Source organism: Aethalodelphis obliquidens, unplaced genomic scaffold, assembly GCF_003676395.1.
Source record: "Aethalodelphis obliquidens isolate GAN/ISIS:26980383/991018 unplaced genomic scaffold, ASM367639v1 scaffold130, whole genome shotgun sequence".
In the NCBI taxonomy this organism is placed as follows: Eukaryota; Metazoa; Chordata; class Mammalia; order Artiodactyla; family Delphinidae; genus Aethalodelphis; species Aethalodelphis obliquidens.
Window position 1 is genome coordinate 705,470 of NW_020838074.1, and position 20,563 is coordinate 726,032.

Here is a 20,563-nt window from a genome sequence, read left to right on the forward strand (position 1 = left end):
TGTGTGTGTGTGTGTGTGTGTGTGTGTGTGTGTGTGTGTGTGTGTGTTCGTGCGTGCAGGCAATCAGTTCACTTAAAAAACATTTGATTTTCTCCGTTTCTCTCTGTATTGCAAATTTTCTTTAAGAATGTGTGTTACTTTTATACCGGAAAATTGAAGATATTTAAACTATCAAACAAAGAAGCATTTAAACTGGATATCAGGAAACACATTTTAAAGGTAGAGCTGTTTATGCTACCAAGTCAGACCCCAAAGAAAATTACCATACAAAAGCACCTTCATAAAACAAATTAGAAAGAAGATAATTACAGTTATCTAAGTAGGTTTTTTTTTTCCTATTTCTAAACTCTATAGTTTTATGAACCCTCAGCATGGACATTATTCCAATATCTCCAATCTTCAAGTCTCATTAAAAGTCAGGAATAAGACAAAGATGTCTTTTATCATCTCTATAATCTAACAGTAAATGTGGGGGAAAAAGTATGAGTATTAGGCAAAAAGTTAATATGGTTTATACATTTTTATGTGGAAAACCCATGAAAATAAACTGAAAGCTATTAGAAATGAAAGAATTTAGTTAAAGGGGTGAGGTCCAATAGATACATATGGATAACTGGTTTTCTATTCCAACAACAACCAGTTGGAAGTCATAGTGGAAGAACATATCCACTAAAATAGCAATTTAAAAAGATAAAATGCCGATGAATAATCATAATAAAACATATATGTTTTGTATGAAGAAAATCATAAACAATTGGAAAGTTCTTGGTTGGGAAATCTCAACATCATAAAAATGTTAATTCTCCTTACATTAATCTATAAATTTAACATTACAATACAAATTTTTAACAGCAAAGTAGGCACCTTGGTACGCTATCATATTCAAAACTTATGGAATACAGATAAAAGAGTGCTCAGAGGAAAATCAAAGGCTTAATTATTTACATTAATAGATGATCAATCATGAAAATCAAATTAATTAAACATTCAATTCAAGAAGTTAGAAAATAGCAAAAGAAATCTCATACTGCAAAAGGCATTATCACAAAGTGGTGAAGAGTAGAGACTCTTGGTTTACATTCTAGCTGCAGTGGTCACTGGCTGTGTGATTTTGGGCAAGTTCCATAACCTCCCTGTGCCTTAGTTTCCTCTTTTGGAAAAAATAGCAATAACAGTAATGCCTGCCTCATAGAATTTTTGTGTTGATTAGATGAGCAGATACATTTCAAATGCTGAGTCTGGTGCTTGGCACATGGTAAACACCAAATACATGTTAGCTATTATTATTTTAAAATATGGGGAAAAGCAAGAATAGAAAAAATCCTGGAAGAGATGAGTGATGACAGAAGAGTGGCTTTCCAGGTACAAAAACATATTATAAAGCTATAATAGGTAAAACTGTGCTGATGCATGAATAAGTAAGTGCGTGAATGGATCAGAACAGAAAGCTCAGAAATAAACCCAGACACACATGTTGACATAGTGTGTGATAAAGGTAGAATCCCTATGGAGAAAAATGTGGAAATCATTAATTTTGAAAATTCACATGCTTTGACCCCCAAATTACCCTCAAATTCCCTTCAAAGAATTCATGTTAAGGGTAAACCCATACATGTATGAAATAATGCATACATAAAGTTATGTAAGCAAAGAATTTGTTATAAAAGCAAAAAATCGGAAATAGCAAGAGGGGATTTTAAAATAAATTATGGTTACAAATAATGGGATATTACACAGTTGGTGTACTCTATGAACTGATAAAAAGTCATCTCCAAGATATTTTGTTGAATTAAAAAAAAATCAAGGTGTAGAACTGTGGATATGACACGCTACCAATTATACTGTAGAAAAATATATACATGTAAATGAAAGTGTGTGTGTATATATATGTATATATACATATACACATGAAACCATATATGTGCCTACTCTGCATAGAACATCTCCAGAATGATACACAAGACATTGGTTACTGTGGTTCATTCTGCAAAAAGGAACTAGGTGGCGATAGTGGGAGAAAGATGTACTTTTCATTATACCGGACCTATAGCTGGCCATGTTGCTCAGACAACAGAAGCTGATCTGCTCACTTCTAAACTGGAGGATTTGCCCTGAGAGCTGCTAGCTGGAAAAGATTGATACCTTTACGTTATTAAGTGTTCTTTGGTAATGCCCTGCTCCCTTGTTGGTGGAGAATCATAGCTAAGCCTCAGAGGCTTTCAAACCCAAAGTACCACTAGCAGCCAGGATGCACATATCCAAAGAAATTCCAATCAGAAAGTAAAGGGCATTGTCTCTGGTGAAGCCATTTATTCCTGGAGTGAAAGGAGTTGGACATAGGGAGGTTACCTAGAGGTTGAGTGTTTGAACTGTGTTCTTATCATGGAACTCCTGTCTGTGGAGCTTGATCTAGCCTCCGAGCACCTAATCAGAACTAACTTCTCAGCCATTTGCTAAAGAGGTCAGGATGGTATGGTTTGGCCTTTTGGAGAGAAGAGCTGGATAACATTTCATATGGACTATTCTGAGGGGTAGGTCCTCTTTCCCTCCTGCAGTGGGAGCTACTCCTTCCTTCCCCTTCTAGACCCTGCAGGGGTCTTCTGGGTGGGGGTGGGTTGATATGATTTCCTGTGATACTAGGCAGGATTCTCTCTGGGGGTGAGTAGAGGTTCCAGTAGGGATCCCTTCCGATCCTTTTCTCCGTCTTGTCTCCCCCGACTCCTCCCCTAGCACCCTGAGTGTATCGTGTACCCTCCAGCCGTTGTCAATGCCGTTCCATCTGCTGGTGGTTCCTGCATTTACCCCAGGCAGCCATTCTACTTATCCTTCACTGTCCTGTCTTCTGGGAAGCCTGCCTTCCAGCTTCCACTGTCCCATTCTCTTCCTCTCCCCTTCCCGAAAATTTAAACACTTTTTTCCTGCAGGTTCCTATGTTCTTTTCACTCCTGGCTGATGCTGTTAACATTAGCATTTAGCCCACTGTCTACCAGATACATCGTGTCCTCCTGTCTTCAGTAGAGTGCAAGCTCTGGGAGGGTAGGGACTGTTCCTGGCATAATAAATACTTGTTGAATAAACTGGTAAACATGGTCAGTGATTGTGGCAAGGGATGTGTGTCATTTTAGTCATTGTCAACAGCATTTATTCAGTGCTTACTCTGTGCCACAATGAGCGTGGAGATTGAGTAGAAATTTCAGCAGGGAGTGACTTCTAAACAGTCCCCTTGATGAAGAACGATGACCTTGGTTTGGGGGGGAGTAGGTAGCATTGAGGTGATGTAGCCTAGAGGGTGAGGCTGGAAGGCTGAAGAGAGTACTGATGGTGATGAGTGATGGTGGCTGAGGCTGCAGATAGAGACCAACGTGGCTACGCTCTTCTGACTAACAGGTGGTCAGCGTCGAGATAATGGGCCCATCAGCTACATGCACCTCTCCTTTTATAACCTTTTTGGTGATCATTTTTTCAAATTACAGTAATATACGTGAGATTTCATCTATTTGGCACCTTCTGTATACCATTCTCCCTGAGAAGAATGTAACTGATGTTCATTTTAGGGAAATGAAACATCTCGGTTCATTTTAGGGAAATCTGTCAGGCCCAGTGTAGTTCCTTCAGAGTTTAATATGTCAGAGCACTGAGTATATATCTCTTTAAGGAGGTCAAGCATGGGTTGGATATGCTCTCCATATATCGTGTTGGCGTCTCTGCAGAGTAAAGGGAGTGGTAGGGGCTCTCCCCAACTCATGTAAGGGAGAATCTGGCCTGTGGAGTGATGTAAATTGTATTTTTCAGGGAGATACACACACACATACACACACACACACCCCCCATTTTAAGGAATTGGCTCATGTCACACACACACACACACACACACACACACACACACACACCCCATTTTAAGGAATTGGCTCATGTGATTGTGGAGGTGTGGCCAGTCCAAAATCTGCAGGGTGGGCTCCAGGCTGGAAGTCCAGGAAAGAGCTGCAGTTCCAATCTAAAGGTGGTCTGCTGGCACAATTCCCTCTTCTTGCAGGGAGGTCAGTCTTTGTTCTGTTAAGACCTTCAACTGATTGGTTGAAGCCTGCCTACATCATGGAGGGTAACATGCTTGACTCAGAGTCTACTGATTTAAATGTTTACTCTCGTGTGAAAAATACCTTCAGCGCGATATCTAGAATAATGTTTGGTCAAATATCTGGGCACCATGGCCCAGGCACATTGGCATACAAAAGTAACCATCACAGAAATGAAAAGGCAGTGTGGCATTTTGGAGAGACTGTTGGACCAGCAGACTAGAGAAGCAGCTGAGAGTCTGGGTTCTGGCACCTGAACAGCTGGGCTTGGACCCTAACTCTACCACTTCTCAGCCGGGTGATCCTCAGCAAACTTTATAGTCTCTCTGGATCATTCTTATCTGCTAGGTGTTGGGAGATAATGCATGTAAATCAGCATCGTGCCTAGCCTGTAATACACTCTAAATACACGTTAGCTATTAGCCAGTTCTCCAGTTCAGAGTCTCAACTACGTGACCCCATCTATGCAGTGGGGGCAGTGGACAAGAAGATCTCTGAAGTCCCATGATTTCATGACAGATCCACGTTAAATGATTAATCAGGTGCCCTCTGAATGCCGTGTAGTGCCACTGCCGTGAAGTGAAACCTACTTTGAGTATCAGTGCTTGGAATTCTACAGATCTGAGATGGGAAATGTTTTCTTATCAAGCCCCGCCGTAGTCACTTCCCTTTTACAGCCCCACTTGCTTCCATACTGTCTATAAACTGCTAGGAACACGTTCCTTTTTTCCATAAATGCTTCACCCAGAAGACTTTATTGACTCCATTAGGATTTTTCTCTGTAACGGGGCACCTTGAAGCTCCACAGTGGAACTGTGGGTCGGCAGGTTTTCTTTTCCTTTTAACAAGAATCTTGCTTCCACGTTAGGGCGCTTTCATTTAATGCAGTGTTTATCTTTCCAGCGGAGCTGCCCCAGGCAGGCCGTTTGTCATGCAGAGGAAACTTGTTTACTCTGGAGGAATTGGAAAGTGCGGAGGCTTTGCTGTCTTCTTTGATGTCTTGTCAGCCCTTTCCCTTCTGGGTTTCGGGAGTGCTTTTAATGAAGGTCCTCACTTTCATTGTGTGTGCCGCCCCTCTCTCCCTTTCTCTGCCTGCCTTTCTTTCCTCCCTCATTCTTCCCACCGTTCCCTACCCTGGGGGAGATTTATCTTTTGTATGTTTTGGCAGCAGCTGTCCTTGGCCAGTACCCGGGGCTCAGAGCCAGGTGGGGCCACTGCCCCTGTTCCTCTTGCCTTGCTTTGCCCTGTGCTGTTTCTTTGACTCCTGGAGTGGGTTTCCTGGGAGAGATCCCGTTCCCCTGGAGGCGTCCCTCTTCCCACGGCAGCAGACAATCCAACGTGGGGAAGGGCTTGGAGCCCTTTGGAGATTAGAGCTTCTTAGAAATAAAACTCTTGCCATCTAGACAGTGAGCAGTGGATTCAGGAGTATTTACTGTGTACCTGTTACATCTGCTGGACCTGGGCATCTGGCTTATTCAAGCAAGCACACCACTGACCTTGTGTCACTTCCACGCTCCCACCACACCTGCTCTTCCATCTCATCAGGCCGCCACTGCCTGATCCTTTGGTTCTCCTGAGTTTCAGTTCCCTTCCTTCATTCAGCATATGTTTATCGAGTTTCCGCATATGCCAGGCTCGATTCTGGGGATACTGTGAACAAGACAAGGTTTCCGCTGGCGAGGAGCTCACACTGAAAGTTGGGGTGGGGGATCAAACAGATGACAAATAAGACCATTTTAGGGGATGTCGATGCAATGAAGAAGATAAAGCAGGGTGGCTGAGACTACAGGTGGAAGCAGTGAGCCTGTTGGGAGACGAGGTGGTGCAATGGTTAAGAGCACCAAGCCTGGAGCCAGACTGGCAGGCTTTGAGCCCCAGCTCCAGCCTTACCAGCTCTGTGCCTCAGTTTCTTTATCTGTCAAATGGGGATAATAATAGTGCTTAACTCTCAGGGTGGTTCTAAGGATAAATGAGTTAAGACATGTAAATCCCTTAAACTAGTGCCTGGAACACAGTAAGCACTATTTGAGTTTAAGCTATTGCTGTTGCCATTTTGAGGCAAAAAGTGGCCATTTCAAGTACTTTTGGACTGAGCTGATAATCCTTTTCATTTTAACCATTTTATTTTGAGGTATAATTGACATGTAAAAAGTTCTACATTCATCCAACAGTACCTGTCCATTTTGCCCTGTGACGCTGGTCCATTACACATCTGTGGTCCCCAGACTTGGCCCCAGGCTCCTTTGCCATTCAGCAGTCCTTCTGCCTTTCCCTCATCCCCAGTTTCCGTCTTGGTGGACCATGTTCTTCTCCTGTCTGAGATTAACCTATTCACTGCCTCTGCTTTTCCCCTCATCTCGCCTCTTCCTAAACCCTGAGCCATCAGCTCTCTCCTAAATCATCACCTGAATCTTCTACTGTGCTGACTTTCCCCCCCCACCACTGCAAATAGATAAGGTCAAGTCTTTTCCATCATAAAAAAAAAAAACAAAACTCAAACCTTCCTTGTCCCTGCATCTCCCCCAGCCTATCTCTTTCCTCTCCATAGTCAAGCTTCTTGCGAGACACATTTATACTCATTGTCTACCCCACCCTCGCCATTAGCCCTTCAACCTCCAGTGATCTGGTGTCTGCTGCCTGCCAGTCCTTCCTGAAACGACCGGTCCAGGTCACTGAAGGGCCACCTAGTCGGCAAATTGAACCAGCCTTTGTCTGCAGTGTGCACCACTGGGAATGAAGCGCTCCCCTTCCCCAGCTTCTGGGGCCCCCCACCGCCACCCCGCACTCTTTCCTTTTTTCTCCGCTAGCTGCTTTCCAGCATCCTTTGTAGGTTCTCCTTTCTACCTACCCCTCAGGTGTGGGGATTTTCTCCTGGGATCGGTCCCTTTGCTCTTTTTTGACTGCCCATGGTTTTAACTCCAGCCCAGACCTTTTTCTTGAACTCTCCACTTACGGATAGTGGCTATCTCCAGTTAGCTGCTACGGACTCTCACAATTTCATTCTCTTACCCACAATCCTCCTTCTCCAAAATTTTCCCTAAAGGATGCCAGTCTCTACTCAGTCACCTAAATCAGAGTTTTAAAACGCATTCTACATGTATTCCTCTCTCTCTCCCTCCCCATCTCCTCCTCTCTCCCTCTTTCCCTCCCCCTTCCCCGCCCGCAGACAGTTGGTTACCAAGTCCTGTGATTTCTGCACCCCTGAAGGTATTTCAGATTTGTCCCCTCTGTTCTGTCTTATGCCACCTCTTTAGCTTAAGCCCTCATCTTTCTCCCCTAGAGTGTTGCTCTCTATCGTGTCCCTTATAGATCTATCCTCCACGTCATCCCTAGGTGAAATTTGAAAAAATGAAAATCTTTTGGTATTACTTCACCTTCTTGCCTTCCTTCAAGATCAGATCCTGACGCTTCCTGGTCAGGTCCCTCCCGCAGTCATTTGCAGTGTCTCCAACCACGCTGTGGACTTCTGTACCTCTGTGTCTTTGCCCCTGCCTTGCCCTCTGCCTAGAGTGCCTTCCATGGCCTCCCCTCCCCTCTGCCTGCTTCTTCACCTGCCTTAGCTGGTACTCCTTCCTCAGGAGGTGTTTCCCCTCTGCACGGCCTACTCTAACACCCGCCTGACTTAGATGTTCCTCTTCTGTTGTCCTGTACCCTGGATAGCTCCCTCATAGGTGATACAGCCTCATGCTGCATCTGTGGTTTGTGTCTGTTTCTTCCATCAGGCTGGGGAAGCATTGAAAGCACAGATTTTGCTTATTCATCTTTATGCCCAGTGGACTTCTTTTGTATACAGGGTTCTTAACAAATACTTACTGAGTAGATGAATGAAATCAGCATATGTCTAGAGACTATTCAGTGTATCCAGTATAGTTTAAATAAACAGTTTAAAAAGCACCATCCCCTACCCCAAGTTCAGTCTTACCTGTCCCTATTACAATTTGAAATCCATAGTGCCCGATCCTGTAAGTTTCCTGGTTTTACCAGAAGATTTTCGTATCATTTCTTGTCCCTTGGGCTTGTCGATATCAGGAACATTGCAAATACCAGATTTTGTCCCTTGTCTGATAGGACCTGCAGAAGACCGTTTGCTGTGGGTCCCTTTTCGAGATGTTGTGTTATCTGATACACTGACAGGCACACACACAATAATAATATCCCTCCATCTAGCTTGTTCTTTCTCTCTACCCCAGCTTTACCCCCCCCGGTTCTAACAGATCTGTTACTATACAGGCATACCTAGGAGATATCGCGAGTTCAGTTTCAGACCACAGCAATAAAATGAATATTGCAATAAAGCGAGTAGCACAAAGTTTTTGGTTTCCCAACGCACATAAAAGTTATCTTTACACTATACTGTAGTCTATTAAGTGTACAATAGTATTATATGTAAAAAACTGTACATACTTTTAAAATACTTCATTGCTAACAAATACTATCATCTGAGCAAACCGTAATCTTTTTGCTAGTGGAGGGTTTTGCCTCAGTGTTGATGGGTGCTGACTGATTAGGGTGGTGGGTGCTAAGGTGCGGGGTGGGGCGGGCTGGGACAGTTTCTTAAAATAAGGCATCAGTGAAGTTGGCCACATTGGTTGACGCTCCTTTCACAAACAATTTCTCTGTAGCAGGCAATGCTGTTTTATAGCATTTTACCCACAGTAAAACTTCTTTCAATATTGGAGTCAATCCTCTCAAACCCTGCCACTGCTTTATCAACTAAGTTTATGTAATATTCTAGATCCTTTATTGGCATTTCAACAGTCTTTACACATCGTTGCCAGAAGTAGATTCCATCTCACGAAACCACTTTCTTTGCTTATCCATACGAAGCAGTTCCTCATCTGTTCAAGTTTTATCATGACATTGCAGCAATTCAGTCACATCTTCAGCCTCCCCTTCTAATGCTAGTTCTCTTGCTGTTTGCACCACATCTGCAGTTGTTTCCTCCACTGAAGTCTCGAACCCCTCAGAGTCATCCATGAAGGTTGGGATCAACTTCTTCCAAAATCCTGTTCATGTTGACATTTTGGCCTCTTCCCATGGATCACGGATGTTCTTAATGGTGTCTAGAATGGTGCATCTTTTCCAGAAGATCTTCAAGTTATTTTGCCCAGATCCATCAGGAGAATTGCTATTTATGGCAGCTGTAGCCTTATGAAATGTATTTCCTAAATAATAAGACTTGAAAGTTGAAATTACTCCTTGATCCATGGGCTGCAGAACGGATGCTGTGCTAGCAGGCGTGAAAACAACATTAATCTCATTGTACCTCTCCATCAGAGCTCTTGGGTGACCAGGTGCATTGCCAATGAGCAGTAATAATTTGAAAAGAATCTTTTTCTCTGAGCAGTAGGTCTCAACAGTGGTCTTAAAATATTCAGTAAACCATGTTGTCGACAGATGTGCTGTCATCCAGGCTTTGTTGTTCCATGCGTAGGGCACAGGCAGAGTAGATTTAGCGTAATTCTTAAGGGCCCTAGGATTTTCGGAGTGGTAAATAAACATTGGCTTCAACTTCAAGTTGAAGTCACTGGCTGTATTAGCTCCTAAAGAGCGTCAGCCTGTCCTTCGAAGCTTTGAAGCCAGTCATTGACTTCTCCTCTCTAGCTATGAAAGTCCTGAATGACAGCATCTTCCCAATATGAGGCTGTTTCCTCTACATGGAAAATCTGTTGTTTAGTGTAGACACCTTCATTAATGATCTTACCTAGATCTTCTGGGTAACTTGCCACAGCTTCTACCTCAGCACTTGCAGCTTCACCTTGCACTTTTTCCTTATGGTTATGGCTTCTTTCCTTAAACCTCATGAACCAACCTCTGCTAGCTTCAAACTCTTCTTCTGTAGCTTCCTACCTTCTCTTAGCCTTCATAGAATTTAAGAGAGTTAGGGCCTTGCTCTGGGTTAGGCATTCACAACTTGGCTAACTGTTGCAAGAGGCCTTGCTTTTGACCTATTTTGGCTTTCAACACGCCTTCCTCACTAAGCTTAATCATATCTAGCTTTTGATTTAAGACGAGAGACATGTGACTCTTCCTTTCACTTGAACACTTGAGGCCAGTGTAAGGTTATTAATTGGCCTAATTTCCATATTGTTGTGTCTTAGAGAATAGGGAGGCCCAAGAAAAGGAAGAGAGATGGGCAGGGTGGGGGGGTGGGGGGTGGGAGTGGCTAGCAAGTGAAGCAGTCAGAGCACATTAAGTTCACTGTCTTATATGAGTACAGTCTATGGTGCCCCCAAATAATTATAAGCAAAGATCACTGATCAGAGATCATCATAACAAATAATGGATAGCACCTAATAACAGATAATGAGAAAGTTTGAAATATTGTGAGAATTACCAAAATGTGACACAGACACACAGTAAGCAAATGCTGTTGGGAAAATGGTGCCAGTAGACTTGCTCAATGCAGGTTTGCCACAAACCTTCAATTTGTAAAAATGAAATATCTGTAAAGTGCAGTAAAATAGGTATGCTTGTACTCTCTACCCGTTAGCTGTACTAAATCTATAAGACTCCAAATGTGATCCTCAAAGAGCCCACTGAGTGGCAGGAAGTCTCTCAAAAAGCAGTCCCATAGTTGGTGACTTCATGTACGTCAGGCTTGGTTTGGGAACTCCACTAGTACAAAGAAAATGGCTGAGAAGTTTGTTTTTTAATGACTCCCCCAGAAGCAGAGCTAGAACCTAAGAGATTTTCCAATCCCTTCTGGGCTCCTGGGCTGGGCATCTCCAGACCCTCTGGAGGGCTGCTTAGTTCTCGTCATTAGGATCTCCAGGGGTGAGGGGCAGCCGCCTCTTATAGCCCACTTCCCTGTTCTGCTACCCTGTCGTGACACTGTTGCCTTTGTTAGTGTCTACTGAACACCTTCTCTGTGCCAGATCCTCGGGAGCCATGAATGAAATACACCCTTGGTCTCAAGACCAGAAGGGCACAGTTGCTATCATGAGCTAATTAAGTGCACTGACAGATGGATGCCCGGTGCTGTAGGAGCCAGTCCCTCCTGATGACTGATGGAGATCTCTCCTCAAACGCAGGCCCAGTTCACCCTGCTCACTCCTCTGCGGGCAAGGAGACTCAGAGGCTCAGTTCCCAACACCATCCACCTACTAAGAAATAGTCACGAGTTATCCATCGGCCTCCCTCTCACAGGATCAACCTCTTCATCATCAGGAAGGTCACTTCTGGGTGCAGGAGATGGTAGGAAGTAGCCCACTCCCTATGTTCCTGCCGGCTGCTTTACAAAGGAGCAGAAGAGCTGCCCTGCCAGGCCATGGTCCAGGGCCCTCCTTTCTGTTACATGCCACTGCAACCCTTAGCAGTCCGTCTCCCAGCTCCCAGAGCAGCCAGGAGGAAAACCAAGCACACCGTTGGCTTTCTAAATACCGCCTTGCTTCCCCCGATGACTCGTATGGGTTTGCATGAGAAGACTTGTTAGGACTATTTGTTCTACAAGGCGGGCCCTCAGATGACCAAAGCCTGGCTCCCTGGGTCGGCCTTAGGGTTAGGGAATCAACTCTTCATACTTGCTACTTACATTAGCCTGTGCAGTTTTACAATTGGTGCTTGGTCTCTGAAGCCTTTTAAGAAGTTTTATTTGAAGACAGTAGTGATGAACCTAATCCCAAATGTAGAGAAAAAAAAAATGTTTCCTGGGAAATGCCTGAGAATTGCCAGGTGTTTTTATAGAGCCCAGGAAAGAGAGAGGAACAGGGAATGAAGAAAAATAAGAAACAGTAGGAATTTCATACACGTGCTGAGCGTGTGATCAAAGACATGGTCACTGTCTTCGGTAGGAAGGGGCAAGTAGGAAATAGACAAGACAAGGCATGAAAACCAGCCACCTGTCTCTCCTCTGCCACTGCCGCCTTCTCCAGGGCCCTTCCCTAGCTTCTGCTCCTGAGGGACGGTCAGAGGCAGGCTCTGAGGATGGGAGACTGACGTACTGTGTGGGATGGGGCCTCGGATCTCCTTGTCCTTATTTTTCAGGCCTGCAACCCTCCCACCCACCTAACTCAGCCTCCACTATACAGTTGAAGGAACTGGGGCCCAGGGAGTGAGGTGATTTACCCCTTATCTGACAGCCCGTTAGGAGCATGGCCAAGCAGTCATGTGCAGACTTGAGGAAATGGTGTCTTTGTTTCTGGACTTTAAAAGGATGTTAAAATGAGAACATCTTATTGGATTGGAAATGTAACAGACTTGAGTGAAAAGATATGTGAAAACGTTACAAAGCCAGTGGCGTCCCTAGGTGTGACACAACTGAAAACTAAAGTGTTGGGCAAGTGGGACGTTGTCCTTAGTGTGACTGTACCCCTTCCCTACCCTCTCTGTTGTCCCTGTAGGCCGCCAGCTCACTGGAGCCGAGAGGGCCTCCACGGCCACTGCAGAGGAGACGGACATCGATGCCGTTGAGGCCCCGCTCCCAGGGAATGAGGCCCTGGAGTTCAGCCGAGGTGTGACTGACCTCGACGCGGTAGGGAAGGAAGGAGGCTCCCATACAGACTCCAAGGTAAGCCGGAGGTGGCCCACCCAGGCGGTCTGCACGCATGCCACCTCCCAGAGCAGTCTGTGTCACAGCCTCAGCCACTGTCGGTCACCTCTTAGCGCCTGCTGGGTCACCTTTAGGGTGAGGCGCTCCCCAGCACCGTGGTGGTTCCAGAGCACGTTTTACTTCCTTTCAGAGGGGCCTGACTTCTAGAGATTCAGTCCCCGTGTGTTGATGCTGGACGCTGCTGCGTGTCAGGATGCCACAGAGCTCATTCCCGATGCGTGCCACCCTCCAGGGTCCCATCAGCACTGGGTCCCCTTCTTCCCAGTGGAGGCCCCACCTTGAATGGCACCTTGTCGCTGCACAGTACCTGTGCATGGCTAATCCTTGCACAATGTGACATGATCCCCGGGGGCTCAGCTGAAGGAGCAGAGTGAGTTAGGGCTGCCTCTGCCTGCAGCTAGGGGTTGTGTGCCTTTGATGCTCCTGGGGAGGCTGGAGATTGGCCCCTTGGAGGTTAGAAACTGCCAGACCACCTCAGGCGTCAATTTCAACCTCGTATCTTACGGGTGAGATGATGGCCGCCCTCAAGGAGTTCCTGATAGGATCCAGGTTAAGAAACTAAGAACCTCCAACCCAAAGACAAAACAACCCCCCCCCCGCACCCCCCTCACCCCTGCCAACAGGAGGAAACTACTGACAAATTCCCCTTCCTGTAGATTCCCTGCCAGTTGCCTGTATCAGGAGTGCCTCTCTTTCCTCACCATGCAATGCCTTTTCTCAAGTGGAAGTCGTCGGGCTAGTTCATCAGAAAGAGAAACCTGTCTCGTTTGAAGGGCAATGTTGTTCCCGATTGTCTGCCTGATATCTTCTTTGGTGCCCAGTTTGTACTCTGCAAGTGGCAAAAGCCCTCTGTCACTGGGTGCTTCCTCTTGCACGTCGGAAAAAGGACCAGCAGCAGAGCTGCCAGAAATCAAATTCAACCCTGTGCTTGAATTCTCTGGCTCACAGAAACCGTCTTAATGAAAGTGTCCAACTACCGGGAGGGAGACAGGAGGGAAGGGAATAGAAACTGCTTTCCCCTTTCAGAGAGAGGATCTCTCCAGACCACTGTCTGTGTCCCGACTTGCTTCCCTGGTGGCTCTCACTGTGAGAGGAGGCCGTGCTGGGCTGGAGCGCCTCCCTCACCTGTGGCCAGCCCAGGAGAACCCTGCAGAGCCTGGAAGAGGGAGCCCTAAGAACACAACAAAGTAAAGGTAGAAGCCGCCCCGTAGTGGGGTGATAGGTAGCTATCTTTCATAGAGACAGATCCCTCCAAGTCCAGAACCTCAAGTGACTCAACAACATGGTATAGTTGGAAGCTATGGGCAAGTGATAGGATGATCTCAGCTGCCTGGTCTCCCATCACATGGCATCAGTAACTCAGGTGTCCAGATAGGGTTTTCTGACTCTGTGGTCCCAGCCCAGGCCATCAGATCATCATCTCCTCTGTGGGAGTCTGTCCACATTTCCGCTGAAGACGTAGCATTGCGGCTTCCCGGGTAGCACAGTGGTTAGGAATCCGCCTGCCAATGCAGGGGACGCAGGTTCCAGCCCTCGTCCGGGAGGATCCCACATGCCGCAGAGCAGCTAAGCCCGTGCGCCACAACAGTAAGCCTGCGCTCTAGAGCCTGAGAGCCACAACTCCTGAGTCTGTGTGCCACAACTACTGAAGCCCACGTGCCTAGAGCCCGTGCTCTGGAAGGGAGGCCACTGCCATGAGAAGCCCGCACAATGAAGAGTAGTCCCGCGACTAGAGAAAGCCCACGCACAGCAATGAAGACCCAGTGCAGCCAAAAAAAAAAAAAAAGACGTAGCATTTCCAGCTCTTGGTTAAAAGCGGGCCATTTCACCCCACCCTCCTACACGCTAAAGGCAGACTCCTAAAGGTGGCGCCTGCCCAGGGTCACGCCGTGTCTCCTCTTCTCCACCAGGTCTCAGCCCGCCCCCAGGAGCCCATGCTGACAGCCTCGCCCAGGATGCTTCTTCCCTCTTCTTCCTCGAAGCCCCCGGGCTTGGGCGCGGGCACGCCGCTGTCCACCCAGCACCAGATGCAGCTCCTCCAGCAGCTCCTCCAGCAGCAGCAGCAACAGACACAAGTGGCTGTGGCCCAGGTTCTCCTCAGCCTCCTCCCTACTTCGCAGGCTCCACTCTCATGGGCTTGACGCGCCTTCCTTAGCGAGGGGCACAGGGCAGGTTTACAACCTAGCGAGCTGTGAGGGATGGCTCCCGCTGTTGGGTCGTTGCTTGTTGAGCAATGGGGGCGGCAGGGATGGGAGAGATGGGGGACGCGGTAGAAATGGGAAGAAGTGTTTTGGCTTCCCGTGTACCCCCGCTCTGAGTTGGGCTTGGCTGGCTTGGCTGGATGTTGTTGGATAATGATTTGAACTGACTAAGGAACAAGATGCACATAATTTCACCCTTCCTTTCCTACCTTCATTTGCTGGTGTTTGGGGTGGGAAGGGACGCCTCTGGAGTCAGGACAGATGTGACTTTGTGATACCACTCTTAAAAGAGTTTAAAGTGTGAATTTGTCCCAAACACCCTTGCAGAAGCCACCACCCTGGAAACCTCGTCCATAGGGATTTCCATGCCTCTGTTAGTCATGTACGCATTCCAGGAAGGATTTTTTTTTTTTTTTTAAAGATTTCTCCAAGCAGAATTTGATACCATACTGGCCTGGAGTTCATTATATTGGGATTTAACTGACAGGAACGTAGGCGTAGTATTTGAGCCATAATGAGAAGACTTGGCTTAGATTTCAGGAGCCAAGTGCTGTGTGAGCCCTGAAGACGTGTTGCGCTGCTGCTGCTTTAGAAAGGAGGGGTGAGCTGATTTCCCTGCTGCTCTTAGCAGGGATGCCTCTCGCTTGCTTTCTGTGCAGGGCATGGTAGAGTCCACATCTTCCTTGGAACTTGTGAGTCCGAGCTTCATCTTCTCTATGGGCCATCGGGGAATAGTGAAGACACAATCATTTGTACCGTTTACAGGCTGAATTCTGTGGTAGGAGTCAGACAGGGTGAGGACCTGGGTGGGTAGGTGCTGACAGTGAGGAGGAAGGTAGGGTCTTCAGGCTTTGGAGAGTTGGTGAGAGATCAGGAAAGGCAGCTCTATGCATCGACATTCTATGTCTGGTCAACCAGGCTGGCCTTCTGCGTTCTTGAATGAGAACACGAAGACTTCTCTAGGGAGCTCTTATCGATCCTCATCGTTTCTTCTCCTTACTCATCTCGTGACCCTTGGGTGGAGTGAACCACCCAGGCGGAGCCGTCCTTTCCAACACATACCCCTTGAGGAAGCAGCCAGCAGCCCACCCAGAACGATGCAATGACTTGGGTCTTGAGAAGACCTTCTTTGTAACAGTCTCACCCTGACCTGGGCCTGAGGCCCAGCCTCATGGGTGCCTTTTGCAGCCAGGTTTCAAGAGAGTAAAATCAGTAGGGCGCTGCTTCCAAGGGATTTGAACCTTTTTAAAAATCCAGACCATGAACCCAAAAGGATGTGTGCTAATTCTAGGAGGATTCGCAGGTGTTCCCAAAACAGCAACAAAGAGGAGGAATGTCATTAATGGCTTCTTATATTTGGGGGAAAAATCATCGCCTTTTGTCAGATAACACAGTTCATCTCCTCTAGTTACTAACGGAGTGGCTGTCCCGAGAATCCCCTCCTCCCAGGTGTGACGGCTGACAGGAGCAGAAAGCCGGCGTGCTGCAGCACGGGGCCGTTCAGCAACTCATGTCATTTCCAGAGTTTCCCGTTAAATATAAATCCATCCTCCAGCCATGATACTTTTCTCCTTCAGCATATCCATTGCCAAGTAATTATTATTTATCTAAGAATGGGCTTGATGCGTATTCATGGTGAATATTACCGGAGAGGCATTTGAATGTGAACTCACTGCTTAATACTAAAGAGAAACTATTTGCACACGTACAGTCTGCACAAGAAGAGTGTTGAGGCAGTTAACGTACTCAGCGAAGCCACAAGACCTGTAAGTCTCCCAGAGTCAGGATGAAAGCCTAAGAGCGGTTCTCTGGCCCAGAATCAAGCATCTGTCTCAAGCAGGTGTCACTGCCCTGGCCCTATTTTAATTGCCTCTGTCCTTGAAGACAGTGAAGCTAGGAGAGGGGAAGAGCATGGTTCCAGTTGCAGTTCACTTGATGAGCCTCTCTCAGTTCCAGCCACTTCCACAGGCTGGACACCCTCAGCCTCTCCTGCACTTGGAGTCTGTTGATTATAGTTGGTGGTGTCCTGGTTGAGTCTCAGTTCACGCAGTGACATGATTGAAAGGCCACCAGAGTGCATCAGTATCCCACATGGATGAAATGACTTGGGGTAGGGTCGTAGACTTCTAAAATCTTCAGGTCAGACAGCACCTTGAGGTCTTCAGAGAGCTTCTGGAGCAGACTCCTCTGCCCTTCTCTACCTTCCTCATAAGCAGTCTCTTCAGTTTGCCCCTTCCTTTGCTGCCCGGGAATGAAGCAGCCGTATTATTGTAACCTCTCAACTGGCTTTCAGCTCCCCTGTCCTCCGGACCAATTCAGTCCTAAACCAGCCTTCAGCGACAGGCTTCTCTGCGTGTTCCTCTCCCACTCTCTTTGTAGCATTTGATCCAAGGGCTTTTTATTAGTATCCATATCTTTGGGTATAAACGATATAAGATACATAGGTGGACTAATAGATAGGTCTTCTTGACATCTTTCATGCATTTAAAACGTATCAAATCTGGCATACGTGGTTTCTCTGCACAGTGTCCAGTATGAGGTCAACTTTTACTTGTTCTGTCAGACTCTACTGCCGTCAAACTGCAAGGTTTCTTTCTTCGTTAAACTACCAGCAGTCCTCAGAATTCCAATGGGTAATACTGTGATCTCAGCCCTTCAGTGGGAACATATTTTCCTTTGCTCTGGGGGCATCCAAGTCCTCCTGTGTGGCTCCCGAGAAGAGCTAAGGATAAAGATAGTTTCTTGCAAACAGGTGCACTCTTGGGGTCCCTTGTTGCATGATTTATGCCCCTCTCCCCCATTTATTCTCACAGGCCAGTCTGGTTCTACTGTTATCAATGGGGCTAGGCTTAGATCTCCTTCACAGCATTCTGATTTGGCCTGAGACCTCAAGATCTCTCCCAGCCTCTCCCTAAATTGGTTCAGAGCTGACCTAGAAAGGGCCTGGCCTGGCCTTAAAGGTACCCAGGCGAAGGTGTCGCTCAGCTGCCTCTTAAGCATTTCTAGATGAGATATCAGTGTGTAAATAGTGAACCCCAAGCCCTTTGGACCACTTTCCCGAACCCAGCATGAGGCTTGCCTGGCTGCACTAGCTTCCTGCTTTTAGATGGACCAGAAGTTCAAGGGTGCAAACGAGAGTATAGCCAAGCCTTGAACCAAAGCTGGGATGTAGCTGGCGCCCGCATGGCCACGGGCTGGGCCCACACAGCTCCAGAATTGATCCAGGTGCTGTGGCTGACTGGCAACAGTTAAGTAGGCCAGGCTCCTTCACAGTTTGCCAATTCCTGGCCTAGCTCGTGGGGAAAATGTTATACCGCAGCTCAGTGTTGCTATGTAAAGATTTCTCCTCTACCTGTGCCACTTGCACTTGTTCTGAGACAAGTGGTTGGTTACCTATGCTTCGCAACTGTGTATGCCGTAGTTAGAGGAACAGCGCTAAAAACCCTCCACACCCCGCCGAGGCCCTAGTTTTAGCATCTGGCCTCGTGGCTTCCCCCAGTCCCCAGCGCCCTGGGTGCACTGCCCAGGTCCCCTGCCTTGTGCATGCTGAGACAGCGCTGCCTGCCTCCGCTTGTGTGTCCGGTGTGTGTGTGGGCAAATCGCTCTGGTTCTCCTCACTGCCATTTCCATGTGCCTGCCGCTCCCTAACTTCAGCCTGGGCCTGCCCGCACTTCTCGCGGAGGAGCTGGAGTCCAGGCAAGTAGGCTGGAGAGCCAGTGGGCAGTGGTCTGGTGTTGCTGGGTGGGTTGAGGGTGGGTATCTGAGTTTTGGGAAGTGGCACCCCAGCTGGAGGGCACAGGGTCGAACTTACGCTTGTAGTGCTGCGGCAGGAATGCAGAACTGGACACCGCCCTCCAGGCGTGGCCCTCCCGCGGACTTAGATGGTGACCAGAATAAGTCATTGCCAAAGACCACACAGCTCTGGAAAGGCCAAGCTAACTCCTACCTTTCCAGAAATTGATACGGCCTACCTTTGCGAAAGGTGTCCGATGCTTTAAGAGTGTGCTGAGTACAAATAAGTCCCGCCTGGTAGGGAAGAGGCGGTGCTATCTGCTCCTGTTGCGCCATGGAGAAAGTGAGCACACAGCTGTAGCTGACTGCCCAGGCCAAGGCTGAAAATAATGCTGCCTCATTTTGGTGCTTCAGGGCCAGGCCCACGTATGCAAAACACAGGGACTATTAAATTGCCTCACATTTAAGGAAGTCTTGGCTGTTTTGTCCCAGCTTGGCCTGGTCTGGGTTCTCCTGTGATGTGCAGACTGCTGCAGCGACAGGTCGGAGCCGTATGCCTGCTGCCACTTTTGACGGCTGCAGGAGCGGAAGGGCTCGTCAGCGCTGGGTTTAGGCGGCGGCAGCAGCGTGTGCGTTCTCATTCCCAGGGTTTGAAAATGCCCGAAATGTTATAACTACGTTTGCAAAACTAAAATTCTTATTTAATCTGGCATGAGGAGGACTCAAACACAGCATTTTTCATGGTGCTGAGTGCCAGTGGATTTGGGATGAAAGCATTTGATGCAAGGGTCGTCTTTTATGTACTGATGGTACCTCCACCACTAGAATGGTTACCTGCAAAAGAAACTTCCAATTTGTTTTCCCCTGCCTTCTGCAGGAGGGAATTCCTCTTTTGTTCCCAGTCCTAATTCTCTGACTTCCCAGTGGAAATCTAGAGATGTTCTTCAGTGAGCCTTTAGTCAATGGCCCCTGGTACTGACCACTCCATACACCTGGATGTGAAATCACAGACTGTCCGAGCCTCTAGCCAACCCTCTCAGTTGAAAGATGGAGAAAGGGAGGTCCAAGTAGAAGTGAATTACCTGCAGTTGCATAGGGAGTAACCAACAGACTCAAGTGTTCCAGCTTCCGTTGGGATGTTCAGATGTGGGGTTCAGGCACCTGAGTCTGTAGCATGTGTGTGCAGGGAACCCTCCAGAGATGCCAGTTAGTGGTAGGCAGGATTCTCCACGTTTTCTCTTTACATGCATTGAAAGTTTTGTTCCACATTTATGCCTAATGTTTCTGTTTTTATTCCAAAGAAAATAGAAAATGGATAATTAGCAATTCTGTCTGCTCGGTACATTCCTTTCAATGATACTCTTAGTTGGAATAAGTTACATTACTTGCAGATAGAAGGTTAAGGTTGGCCTTTCCTCTGGGGGCCCTTCTGGGGGTGGGTTTCCCACAGCAACTGTCCTGTTTCTCAGAAGCAACAGGATCTGGGGCACTCTCGGGTGAACTACCTCCATGCCTCAGTTTCCAGGGAAGATAGAGGCTTAATAGCCATCCACCATCTGATATCCAGATTGAAATATTATTGCCACTCTCTTCTCCGTTCTCACCCTTCTCTAGATCTCTCTTTAGATTATCTGAGGCAACAGATGAGGCTGATTTCTGGACCAAAGTATCAGTTCTGTCCTTAGCAGCACCCGGTGGAGAACAGATTTACTTTAGATTCCTTAGGCATCCTCCCCCCCACCCCCGAGGGAAAGATCGGCCTCACCTTGGGAGGCACTAATGGAAAGTGGCAACTAATCTCATTAGTGGCCCCACTTAGAGGCAGAGCCAACTGCAGGATCAGGTCCTTAAATCCGGGCAGCGGGAGAAGCAGCCGCTGCATCCAGGAGTATGATCTCCGAGTGCTGGCTGCTGGGAGGGCTGGCAGGACCCTGGGTCAGGCTTGGCCAGACGGTGGGGCAGACGTGGTCTTTTACTCCCTGATAGAACGTGAATCTCTTTGGAGC

The 20,563-nt window shown here is 47.4% G+C and overlaps 1 protein-coding gene across 1 annotated transcript in view; it reads left to right on the forward strand.

The window, feature by feature from the left end:
- The window catches only part of NOS1AP (nitric oxide synthase 1 adaptor protein), a 76,714-nt gene extending 57,631 nt beyond the window's left edge, over positions 1-19,083 (forward strand). The window contains exons 6-7 of the mRNA XM_027099236.1: positions 12,416-12,582; positions 14,535-19,083. Of these exons, the coding sequence (XP_026955037.1) occupies positions 12,416-12,582; positions 14,535-14,765 (398 nt within the window). The 3' untranslated portion in view covers positions 14,766-19,083. The remainder of the gene's footprint in view (positions 1-12,415; positions 12,583-14,534) is intronic.
- Positions 19,084-20,563: the final 1,480 nt, after the last annotated feature.